This window comes from Aptenodytes forsteri, unplaced genomic scaffold (genome assembly GCF_000699145.1).
Source record: "Aptenodytes forsteri isolate BGI_AS27 unplaced genomic scaffold, ASM69914v1 Scaffold309, whole genome shotgun sequence".
Lineage (NCBI taxonomy): Eukaryota > Metazoa > Chordata > Aves > Sphenisciformes > Spheniscidae > Aptenodytes > Aptenodytes forsteri.
The window spans coordinates 521,212-533,575 of record NW_008795857.1 but is presented as its reverse complement, the minus strand read 5'-3'; the positions used below and the strand labels follow the sequence as shown (position 1 = coordinate 533,575).

General features: G+C 43.5%; 2 protein-coding genes across 2 annotated transcripts in view; one reads left to right on the top strand and one right to left on the bottom strand.

Annotated features, from left to right (window-relative positions):
* Window positions 1-962: 962 nt before the first annotated feature.
* On the top strand, window positions 963-6,254 carry MRPL33 (mitochondrial ribosomal protein L33; the record flags this gene model as incomplete). The annotated part of the gene is made up of 3 exons (XM_009283733.1): window positions 963-1,000; window positions 3,632-3,738; window positions 5,939-6,254. Coding segments are annotated over 3 exons (195 nt in total), but the record flags the coding sequence as incomplete, so codon positions are not given.
* The window catches only part of RBKS (ribokinase), a 71,438-nt gene continuing 65,240 nt past the window's right edge, over window positions 6,167-12,364 (bottom strand). The window contains exon 8 of the mRNA XM_009283734.1: window positions 6,167-7,441. Within this exon, the coding sequence (XP_009282009.1) occupies window positions 7,268-7,441 (174 nt within the window). The 3' untranslated portion in view covers window positions 6,167-7,267. The remainder of the gene's footprint in view (window positions 7,442-12,364) is intronic.

Here is a 12,364-nt window from a genome sequence, read left to right as displayed (position 1 = left end):
AGGGCCGGTGGGAGAGGCCGGCGGGGTGTCTGTGAGGGGTGCCGTTGGCGGAGTGCTAGGCCCTGTGACAGGGGGCGAGGTGGGGGACTCGAGGGAAGCGGAACTTGCGAGCCCTCAGGAGTGAGGTGAAGAAGCTTCGGCTCTTGAGTGGAAGAACGGGAAGTCGCTGGAGGGAGTGGGGTGGTGGGGGAGAGGGTATGAGGTGAGAAACGTGCCCTTCACGGTATCTGGATAAGCTTGGGCTGTGGTGAAGGAACAGTGCAAGAGGAGGTTGACTGGAAGCTCATCGTGGCCTAAGCAAGACTTGCACAGAGTATAGATGAGCAATTTTTTTAAGTTTTGGTGGGTTTTTTTTTTTTCATTTATGCTGTAGATTTATGATTACTTTAAATTCACTGAGCTGACAGAAGAAAATAACTCTGCCTGTTTCATGCTATGTGGTGGGTTAGATCAGGAGGCCTAAAACCAGCCTTGTTGAGAAGGTTAGTCTCGTCTGAGAACTGCTCCCTGGTCTGGTTCATTGTATGGCCACGCAAACCTTTGTGTTGGCACTGCGGCAGGAACTGGAGCAGGAGTGGGTGTAAGCCAGCAGGGGAGAGTGGGACTGCTGTTTTCACCAGCAGTGTTAGTTCATACCTGCCTTAACTGTGTATTCATTTAGTGAATTCATATTCAGCGTTGAAGCTTTATATTGAAAACATCTGGAGGCTGCAACAAGTGCAGTCTGTTGCGCTAGGTGCAGCATTTGCAGACGCTTATAAAGGTGGTGTGATGGAAGAAAGAGCAGGCAACTGGGAGCACATAGGTGGAAGGATGAGTGGCATTTTTTTGTGACAGTGAATCTCTTTGCACAGTCTATCTGGGGCTATTGCAAAGGCAGGCAGTGGAAAACTCTTAATCTTTATGTATTGCATATAAAGGAAACAAGATAAAATTATAACTGTTTCTTCTTTTTTTCTCTTCATGCTGCAAAAAAAACAGTGGCCAAGAGCAAATCTAAGTAAGTGATGTTTTCCTTGCCAGTTTTTGATTTCTGCTACCACCCTGTATCTTCAAGTGACATTACAAAATATTAGGCTTCTCTAGAATTTTTTAATATACCTGAGAGAATTGCAGTCCTTGAGCCTAGCTGCATCCTCTCTGTCCTTCCGCACGTGTGCCTTTTCACAGGTAAGTACAGAATGGTGTGAAAAACCCCCTAGGTTCTAAAAATGCAGTAAAGGCAGGTTTTGTCCTATGGGCTGTCGCGTTGAGCTGAGCTGTAATATCCAAAGTGCCCTGTGCAGGGGAAGCACACCTCTGTGCTTTATGATTAAAGAGAGGCTGTAAATTATGCACAAATCTTCCTCTTGTTTACCTTTCATGCTTTTTAGCTGAGGAGGGCAAGCTGAGGTACAGCATGGGTCTCTGTGTTGTTTGTGGGCTGGGTTTTGGGCAGGTGCTGTGAACCTTTCTCATAGGCAGGGTGCAGAATGCTTCCCAGTTTTAGCACATTTGTATGTTTATACGTGAGGAGTGGACGGGGCGGTCAGTGCTCTGGGCATCTTGATTTGCTGTGTAGTCCAGCTCAGGAGAGATGTCAGTGGGCTCTGGAAGAAAATGAGTCACAGTCCTTTGACCTGTAAAGAAAGCTGATGTGTTTTAAGGGTTGGAAAGGAAGGAATATATACTTTCAGCACACCGGTAGTCTTACAGTGTGGATGCAAGGAGACAAAATCATGTGGAGAGAATAACTTGCGTCCAAAATGCTATTTGTAAGAAAATTAGCTAGACAAATCCAAGGGGCTAAACTGAAACATTTATACGAATACATTCCTGTCTTCTGATTCTCAGAAGTTGCATTCTGTGCGAATGTATTACGTTTGGAACCGCACAACCTTGGGAACTATGGCCTCTGGTACATTTTCTGATTTTTTTTTTTTTTTTTTTAAAAATCAGCCCCCAACAGAGCCAGTACCAACCACTTGCTGGGTTTGAAGAGATTCTTCTGTTACAGGATTTCTGCACAATTGTCAGGGTTTGAAATTAAGAAAGCACTTCCCAAGTATGTGCCTGACAGGGAGAAGAGCAGTTTGACATCTCGGCATTCTACTGTTATCTGTTTGCAGAAACAAAGACAGCAAAGCAGGATGTTTCCACGAGGTGAAAAAGTAGCTTTTAAAAATGGTGTTACTAATGTTAATGTAGTGGGTTCCCCCCCCCCTTCTTTTTTTTCCTGATGTTCCTTTCTCTGTTCTTTGTATAGTCCCATATATACTTCAGGAATATGTTATCTCCTTATATTATTTATCCTTCTGTGCTACGCTTGGGTTTTCTCCCCGTGTCTTGATAGCTTTCCACTGTTCTTTTCTGCCTCTGCTCCTAGTTACATTTCTTCATTGGGAAGCAAGTTTTCTGAACAAGGTGTATTGTTCAGAAAGGGCTTGGCCTCAGATATGTGGTGCACAAGAATTTCAGGGCCTGATCGTACTCACACCACTGATTCCCCCAGAAAGGGGAAACTGCACAGCGGCTTTGAGGAAGTGGGTGAGGTACAGGGGAAGGAGTCCATGTGGTTACTGGTGCTACACATCACACCTGCAGTAGCGTAGAGCAGAGGACAATAACTGGGGATAATCCCTAGACTATGCTTGGTCAGCTGGTCTGCAGGAAGCCAGTGTTTTTCTGTTTATTTTGAACTTGACAGTAAATTAGATTGCAAAGCCGAAAAGGGAGAGCTCAGGGAAGTACAGTGGTCAGAGCTGCACAAGTGGGGAAGAATGGATGTCTCTTCAAGGTTAATTTTGACAGACCATTTTGTATTGGAAGCAGGAAAATGAATTGAATGGCCACGTGGAGAGATGTATCCATCTCTATTGCAATGGAAGGGGAGGATGTAATTTATGGAGTGGTTATAGGATTTGACCTTTCTTTTGAAACTTCAGAAGATGCCCTGTTGTCCTGGGAAGTTGCGCAGATCTCGGCATACTTCCAGGGTGGGTGGTGTGGTGGTGGCTTTCTCAGTCTCCTGCCTTTCCCTGCTCCCAGGGACATGGCAGCTGCTGCCAGTCCGCCCCACAAACCGAGAGCCCTCCAGTGGGGAAGGGGGTTCCCGTGGCTCGGTTAACATCAAGCCCTGTATTTCTAGCGGGATGGACGGTGCCAAGGGGCCCTGCTTCTCCTTTTGCATGCCTCTTGTTCCATCCTATCTGCTCGGGTTCCTCTCTGCATGTGGAAGTGATAGTCTACGATACAGTGTTATCTACAGCCTGAACATCTTTAACTACCATTATCCTTCCTCTCTTGCCACCCCCCCTTTCTGTCTTTCTTCCCTGTTTTTCTTCCTCCCCCCTCGCTGTGTTCGGTGGAGGAGCTGCTTCTCTCTGGGCTTGTATTCTGTTCAGGAGTTAGTTACTTAAACTTGATGCTGGAGCTTATGGTTTATAGTGGGCTCTTTGTCTGTGTTGTAAGTTTAGCATATAGTATTGACGCTCCCATCCAGAACATCCGTGAAGCTGAAATGAAGTATCTTATGTGATTGTGCCAGATTGTTTATGCTAAAAGCTTGTCCGTTTGACCATGCCCTGGCAGACGTGTGGTGGGCGGTTGCTGTGTGCCTGTGCACTGACAGAGACATTCCTTGTGACTTTAGATACATTCTGGTGAGGATGAAAAGTGCGGCTGAGACGGGCTACTGTTTCAACGTCAGGAGACTCCGACTGCAGGAAAAACTGGTCCTGCTGAGATATGATCCCATCGGTAAGAGGTTGGGGAAGAAGTCAGCCTGCTTTGTATAAGCTTCTGTGACTGTGTGGGGCAAAAGATTTGAATGTAACAGGATTTTTCCCATCTAAGCAGAATATGTCATAACATGTTTCATACTCAGATGACTGTACAGTTGCTGTTCTTCATGACATTCCAGTGGGAAGTAAACGTTACCCTCATTTTACAGATTGTGGCAGTGAAACAAAGTAATGACTTGCCCGACACATCAGACTCTTTGATGACAGCCATGCCACATGTCAGTGGCAAAGCAAAGTGACACAGGAGTTCTTTCATTCTGTTTCTTTGTGTGGTTTGCTAGACTGTGCTACCTCCAACAAGCAGCCACGAAGTATGCATCAATAGAAATGTTCTGTTAAGCTGCCATGGGTGCTCTAGACAATACATTTTAACCATCACTTACAAAATGGACTTTTTCTTTTAAAGAAATAAACACAAGTTCTTTTTCCTCCACAAATGATACCGCTCTCCAGATGACAGTTTGTGGGTTCTTGCAAGTTTTCTCAGTTTAAGAATCTGATTTGTTGGGCCGTTAGAGCACTTGCCAAGCTGCCTTTTGCTCACCAAGCTTTTTGAAAGGTGACTAAAAGCTCAAGTTTCTGAGGGAGGAACCAGTCTGTAGTTAACATTAAAAAGCTTAATTTAATGTTAAAAAGCATCATTTGGAGAAACTTAGAATTTAAACCAGACCATGGTAGAAATAGCATGGGGGAGTTAATGCAAAAAAGGCTTACTTAAATCTATAGAATAAAGAAATGTATTAAGCAGCTCTAACTAGATAACATAATGCATGGCCAGTAGTTACGTGGTTCAAGTTTATTTTTTCTTACAATTTTATGTTCTTGTTAGATGACTAACCTTCTCATACTCAGATCTAACAGTACAGGAGCTTTATGGCATTTGAGAGAAACCACCAGAGAAGCAGTATGCTCTCATCAAAGCACTCATGCTGACAGAGGTGGTGGCTCTCCTTCTGAATTCCATGCAGAAAGGGAATGGGAGATCACTGGGATTATTTTCTTGAATAAGAAAAGTTTAAATTACTGCATCGAAACATTGTGCAAAGTGATCCTCCAGAAGCTTCGCAACTTGTAGGAAATGTGAAGAGAGTGGAGAGCTCAGGCTAAGTAGCGCTTCTGTTGCAGAACATGTAGTAGGTTGTGGAGGTACGAAATTGGAAATAATTAAGGAAAAAAGCTCTGATCTTTGTAGCCTGTAGTAGAACACAAGTGAGAAATTGATGTGAGAAAGTGCTGCATGTGTGAAGGGATGTAAATTTGAGTCTAGATACCAACTCACATCAGGAATATGTTAGGAAGCATTTTCACTTGGCATGCATTTTCACCTTATGTTTTGTACTTCTCAAAAACCTGGGACCTCCACAGAATGAAGCTTTTTAGTGAAGTAGTGGCAGTAGTGCCCAAGTTTCGCTACCTCCTAACTGCAGCAACAGAACGTGTTACTAAGTTGCAGTATTTCTTAAAGCGAAACTTTTATGTGGAAGAAGATCATTTTGTTATTGTGGGGATTGCTCTTGCGTAGCTTACAAAGGAATTCATATAATGAAGTTCAATCGGAACAGTGGTGCTTTTCAAATGGCATTGTAATGCTTTGCTTTGATTTATTTTTTAATTTTTTTTTTTTTTTTTTAGTAATGCATTGACTGTGCTTAACCTGTAGCTGAACTGACTTTGATAACATCTGCGTCGGGTGTTGGAGGCAAGGTCGGTTTGTGCCTCATTGAGAGATCCACAGGACACTTAGTTAACTTTTCAGTCAGTCTGTGAGACCGACTAGATCCAGCTCATCATCTGTAGTTGTTGGGGCTCTGAAGTTGAAGCGTAGTAGAAAGCAGTAAGAACCTATTTTTGTCCCTCCATCGAGCAGCCGTGACTCAGAATAGTCACACAGAGCAGCTGTTGAATGTTTTCAGCCACTCAAATCCTGATACTTATTTTCACAGAGGTAAAACGGACCTCTTAGGAACTAAAAATTACATGTGGTAAAGTGAAAGCACCACTAAACTCCTTCAAGAGTTGGTTAACAGCAGCACTGTGCCAGTCAGTTGCTCCGCACTCATTTAAGCAGCGAAGGCAGCCAGGAGAAAGGGACGTAGGCTCGTTGGATTGAATTTTAACACTTCAGGCTTCTTAACAGATTCTTTTTTTCCCTATAGCAAAAAAACGTGTCCTCTTCACAGAGAAGAGAAAAATCCGCTCTATGTGAACAATGACTGGACTTGATTTATGCATGAGGAGAGGATGGTCTGGGGGGAGGACGGGGTGAACGCTGATTCAGAAATCCAGCAACATGGGCTGAAAAGAGAGGAAATGAACTGGGATCACCGTCTCCTGTGATTTGAAGGCCATTGTGAATAAAACAATGTAGAGAGAGAAAATTCTTAGTGTCTGGACATAGATCATCACAGTAACATTTATTTATCTTTTGAGTTATTTTTACAGTACTCAATTAAAAAAAAATTAAATAGCAAATCCCATTGTCTGTGTTTTCCATTGTGAAAGAGGCTGTAATCTTCAAAGGAACTATTGTTTTATAAGGCAATAAAAATTAACATTTTCCACAGCAGGAATTCAATGGCAGGATTGCAAGTTTTTCTAACCTACCAGCCACAGATTCAACAGTAGTGACCACGAATTGGTGTCATTCCTTGGAGGGGTAGTGTTGCACCAGCTCCTTCCTAGGAAAGGAAGAGGCAATGGGAACCTGGTGAAGTAAGATGAGCTTTTGGATGAGCTATGACCACGGCTAAAAGGGCTATATTATTTTCAGTCAGGCAAGTAGGACAGATTTTTCACTCCTGGATTTCTGTCAAGTGTGAAGAAAGTAGATAGCCAAAGTAGTTCTCTGATGCTTTTGGAAGTTTTTCTTCCTTAACTAGCTCACCTATGTTTAGAGCAATATGGCTAGAAACATTTTTCAAAGTCTATCTCAGTAGCACTCTTGTCCTCTTTCCAGTTTGAGGGACCTTCCACAGTCGGGCAGAACCGCAGAGCGCAGTGCCGCAGCCCGCATCTGAGGCACGCGGGAATAGATGGGCCAGGGCTCGACGTACGGTGCTTTGTTACGAGCCAAACGCTGGCCTTGGTGTCTGCAGCTGAGGACTGAAGTTGCAATCTCAAAGCTAACGCTCTGCTTCGTGTGCTGAAGTTCTGATAAAATCAAGTAAAAATATTACCAGGAGCCCAATACCCTCCAGACTTTTTGCTGTAAACTTCATGTAGTTCAGTCTAGCGCGTTGTGTGGGATGGCCAGAAGCCCAATGGTTATGTGTGGGGCCAGAGAGACCTGCCGTGCTGTGTTTGAAGGGCCCACCCAACCCACCCCATCGCACTGTTGTAGAACAGGAACTAACAGGATTCCTCAAATAAGAAGCTAAGAGACTTTCCTGGTCTTTCCAGTCAGCAGAGGAGAACCTCGGTGCAGTCAAAAGAATAATGCTGTCTGGGATAAGATAACATCAGTACATTGAGCTAGACAATGTCAATTAGAAAAGGTCCCGAGGCAAGTCCTTCCTGTAAGGATATGAAGATTGTGTCCCTGATGCCTGGACGCTCACTGATGCGACGCAGTTCGACTTCCTGATCATTTCCTCCATGGGTAACTTGGGATAATAAGCCAGGTAGAAGGCCAGTGCTCCCACAAAACTGTCTCCAGCTCCCTAGAATAAAATCACAAGTTTAAGCGTACTTGCACAGGGAGACAATTCAGATGCGTTTACTGGAAAGACAAAAGTTGCAGCGCTGATGGCAGGAGTCAGGAAATTGTTCAGGGGTTGGGTTCAGTTCACTTTTCTACGCCTAGGAAATTCTGCCACGTTAAACTAATGCCACGATACTATCTTTGTGCCCAGCTGTTGAATCGAGGTACACACTACAATATGGCTTAAACGTAAAGAAAAAGAAAGGCAAGTGTGCTACCGCTCAGCAACACGCTGTTATAAACACTGCTTTTGAAACTTCCTGTTGTTGGAGTGTCAGATTTTGATTTCTCAACCTGAATGTTTCATTAAAGCTATTTCTCTCTCATTTAACTTCTGTTTTTCATAAAGGGCGGTGGTAGAAGGGACAGAGAAAAGGGGAAAAAAATAAGCCATGTGGCTTGTGGTGTCTGTAAATTCCTAGTTGCAGAATGATACGTTTTGATGCCTCCAGAACTTAGCTGTTGTTCACTAAAAAGGTCCCACTAATGAAGGTCTATGTTGTGTCTCTCACCCAAACGGCTCTTATTCCTGGGGCAAGCTTTCCCACCTGTGCCGAGTTTGACCATGGGGGTGGAGGACAGCGACATTCACCTGGAGCTCTGGCAGCCGTGGCCCTCTTGAGCTACCCATCCCCAGGCCGTGTCTCCCACGAGAGCTGCCTGATGCTCTGCCCCTCCCCACGCAAGCCCTGGGCAAGCAGGGAGTACACCTTCCCCACACGGGCGCTGGCCGTGCCCGGGGCTTCCTCTGACCCTTTAGCCCGGATACCACTAGTTCTGCTCTGATCAGCAGGGAATGACAACTGTTTGCCTCCTGAGCGCTTTTTAACAATAACTGTTGTTTTGCCACGTTCGGTGCTCTGTAGTGTCCCAACAACTGGCAAAATGAATCATTTTTTACTTGATTTGCTCATGTCATTCCACAGTGTCCCTTCCCCCTCCTCCCCTGAAACTGGCTTGATTTCTAAGGCCAGACTGATAACAATTCTTGTTGGTACCATAAAACTGGTTCTAAGGTCCCCTTTTTTTAATCATACTTTTATACCAGTAAAAGCGTTAACGCTGGACACACTGGTAATATCTTATTTCATTCGAGAACCAGCATAGGGACTATCTCCCCTGAGGGGTTTTGCCTCTGTAGTTGTAATAAATAGGCCCCAAGAGTCATGCGGCAAGAGCAAAGGGCCTGGAAAAAGTTAGTTAAGATAGCTGAGCAAAATTTCTAACGGGAAGTTAAGGCTAGGAAGTAATTTTCCAATTCTGAGTTCTAGCGGTTCTCAGTGTTAAACTCCTACTTACCCTAAAATCAGCTGCATATAGTATCATTCTGGCAAAAAAATACCATTTCCACAGAAATCTGTTTGCAACGTTACAAGCAGCTGACAGGGCAGAGCAGTGTGGCAATTGCAAGGGAACCCTAAAGGGGGTGAGCGCAGGATACGGGTGCCCAAGCCATGCCTTGTCCCTCCTTGCCCAGCCCTTCCACAGCAGCTGTTTGCATTGGTGTTCCCAGTCAGGAAACTCCCTGCTTAACTCTCGCTTAGCCTGAAGTTTGGACGCTGTCTTCTATCGCCTTCACAGCAGGGTACGATGTAGAGTGCCGCCTGGCAAGTTAATAAGCAAAAGTTGTACCCCAGCACGCAGCTGTAGCAGCACCTGTTTCAACAGTTCTGTATTCCTGAACACACCAGGGGCAGGTGAAGGTTTTTATCAATTTCTGTTGGGCCTTTGTCTCCCTCCTGCTTTCCAGAGTGCTCCCACAATGGCAGGTGGAGCAGGAGCAGGTGACTGCTAGTTAAGCATTGCCAGTGTCTTTTGTCTGATGCATAATACAAAAATCTCCGGCCCATCTCAGAGTTCATAATCTAATCGGTGCATGATTAATTATTAAAGCTATTTTGGCGCTGCTGTTACAGGCAGAAGTAGAATTTCAGCAAGCAGATCTGTTATGCTGTAGCTCTAGCAGGAAGAACTCGTCATTTTTACATCAAATATTTCTCATACAGTGATCACTGGGTAATGGAAGTGGCCAAATATTATTTTAATGAGGAATACTCAGAATATCTGGTGTCAAATAGCATAAACTACTACCCAGCAGCAGCACGGGGCAGAATACTATCTTTTTGATCATTTTTTTAAATGGAGGTAGCTAAATACTGCCCCAAGTAAGTGCTGCGCTGTTTGCTATTGGAGCAAAAAAGACTAACCGCACATCACCTAGGTCTTAGTTTGGATGACGGCGAGATGGAGAGTAAGTTCTCCCTGCAAAGTTACTGTGCCTCTCCACTGTGGGTGATGCTCTGAGGTTGTGAGACAGCTGTAGATCTCCCTTTCGGCGAGGCTGAACAATGTTAAATGACTATAAAGGTGGAAAAGGGGATGAACAGCAGACTTCCATGCAGAATGGAAAAAGGCCCCCTAGTATTTTTTTGCAAGAGAAAAGATTATGGGATGATTGAAGAATATACAGAAGGGTTTGATGCCAGTAAACTTTTGCTGAAACCCTTACTTCCCATACAGAGGCTGAAGCAGTCAGTGTCTCTAAAGCTCAGCTACTACAGACCCCAAGGGTATCATAAATTCAGTTGTTGGTAAGTAAACATTTGGGGGGGGCTGTTTTCAATATGGGAGCTACTACACTGAAAACAGCGGCATGCATCAGACTGATTATGTGGATACCCTGTTCAATCTTGCTTCTGGTCTGTGCAGACGTGGCTGGTCAAACATGACTTAAAGAGCAATAGCACAACTGATTCAGCTGCAAGGTTGACTGCAATGAAGACTATTTTTGGCTTACAGAAACAGACCTTCCCTCTTTGGTATTGTGGATTAAACTACATTGGGTTTGGTAGATTGAGAAAAGGTCAGCACAGAGCAGAAGAAGGAACAAGCTCAGAGTAAAATCAAGATTATCCAACTCTGGATTAGCAAATACTAGCTTTACATTTAGCTGTTTCAAAACCTGCTGTAAGAAAAAAAAAATAACCTACTTTGCAAAAATAATGAATTTTGAAAATGACCAGTAAGGTGCATTTATTCTGCTCACTGACAAAATATAAACACAGAATATGTAATATTTTACATTCTTCAGCATTTGTCTTCCAGGAATCCTAATACATTGCAGACTTTGAGATAATCCTCATATCCTTGAGTGCCTGGAGACAATTCATTCCATAATTATAAAAACATAACTTGTTTAACCTTTCTCTAAAGCAAGAGATGCTAGTTTGTATGAAATAAAATAAAGAATTGGATCACAAAATGTGTCTGATATGGCATGGCTAGTTCTAAAATGCAAATGTTATGGTTTTGACCAAGTTTTATGGTTTTTGAAGCAGTTTTGAAAACCTATTTATATTCTGTGCCACTAGTCTGGAAGGTCCTTGTTTTCCTGTGTGTCTGGAAAAGGGCATTTTTGTTTGTTACAATCCAGCACTGATTGAGGTTCTGTGCCTCTAGAGAAGAGAAAACCCACGAAAACACTTCTATTTATACCTTAGCTTTTGTTAGTCCCGATTTGTCAGAAGCTGGTTCACAACTTTAGTATAACTATTTTTATACGATGCTGCCCTGAGAAGCTTTTTAAGGAAAGTGCTTTGTAAGTGGAAACTATATTGTTCAACAGCCTTTCCAGCAAGCAAAGCATTTTTCAATCAGTCATGCATAGAATAATAGGATGCATTTCACTTATACAATAAGATGACTTGTTCACCAAAAAAATTCGGAGGCCAAGAGGCCAAAAGCTACAGTTCACAGTGTCACAGCAGTTGCACTGCCTTGTTCCAGGGCAACCTCTTGCTCGGCCTTCGCCCTCCCAGCCTGTCCTCTTGGGCAAGAGTAATGGCAACCATGTAAGAACAGGAGGGGGCTCTGGCTCCTGAAGCCTGACGTTGTTACTGAACCTCAGAAAACCTTCCTCGGGTGATTTTTCAAGAAGTCACAGCCCATGTGCGCTCTGTGTATTACATGGATTCATTCCATTAAATACATTGTGAGAGCGTGTTACCAAGTGCTAAAAGGGATGATGTGTTGTATAGCAGTACAAAAGAAACATTAGGCATGCACGTAATGGTAAATTCTTTGTTTAGTGAATAAATCAAAACATCAATCCAAAAGCTGTCAAAAACTGCATTATGATGTAGAATCGACGATACTGCTTGCAATGATGCTTACAGTCTCCTAGGAGCATTCACAGCAGTGCACAAATGAACGAAGCCTGAGGATTACACTGATTTAGTGCAGTCTAAATGCATGGCAAGCAGAGGTGCCCAACTCTGTGGAAGGAACTGGGCCTTGGAGAATTCCTGTTGTATTTATAGCACTCCATAACCATGTGATACTGAATTATGCTAAGGATGTTATCGCTCTGTGTCACATCTGCTCAACATTCCTTGCTGTACCCCTGCCTACTCTGTACCCAAACTACAAATTAGCTCTACGTGACACAGAAATATCTGTCAGCGAAGACACTTACTGTCCATTGCTCACAAGTGGGGAAAGCCTATGTCTCCCTACAAGAATCCCTGGGCTGTGCTTTGATGAAAGGTTACTAGTGGAACTGGAGAAACATTTCCAGCCTTCGGGATATATTCAGACACTCTTGTGCCAGGAGGGTCTATGTCTCAGCTAGGAGATAATTTCAGCTGAAATGCTCAGGGAGTAAAATATCCCTTGGTAACAGTGGTTGAATCAGTTATACAGCTTTTTTTTTTGGTCTTTATTTTTATGACTTCCTTCTCCCTGAAAGAGCCCATGTTTATCCTCTATGTGATGGAGAATGGTTTATTTCTGGAAATGTTACTGGCTGTTTTTTTGACTTTTGCATTTATTTGACTGTGCAATATTTTTTTTTTTATTTTTGTGGGGTTTAATATTCTTCCCC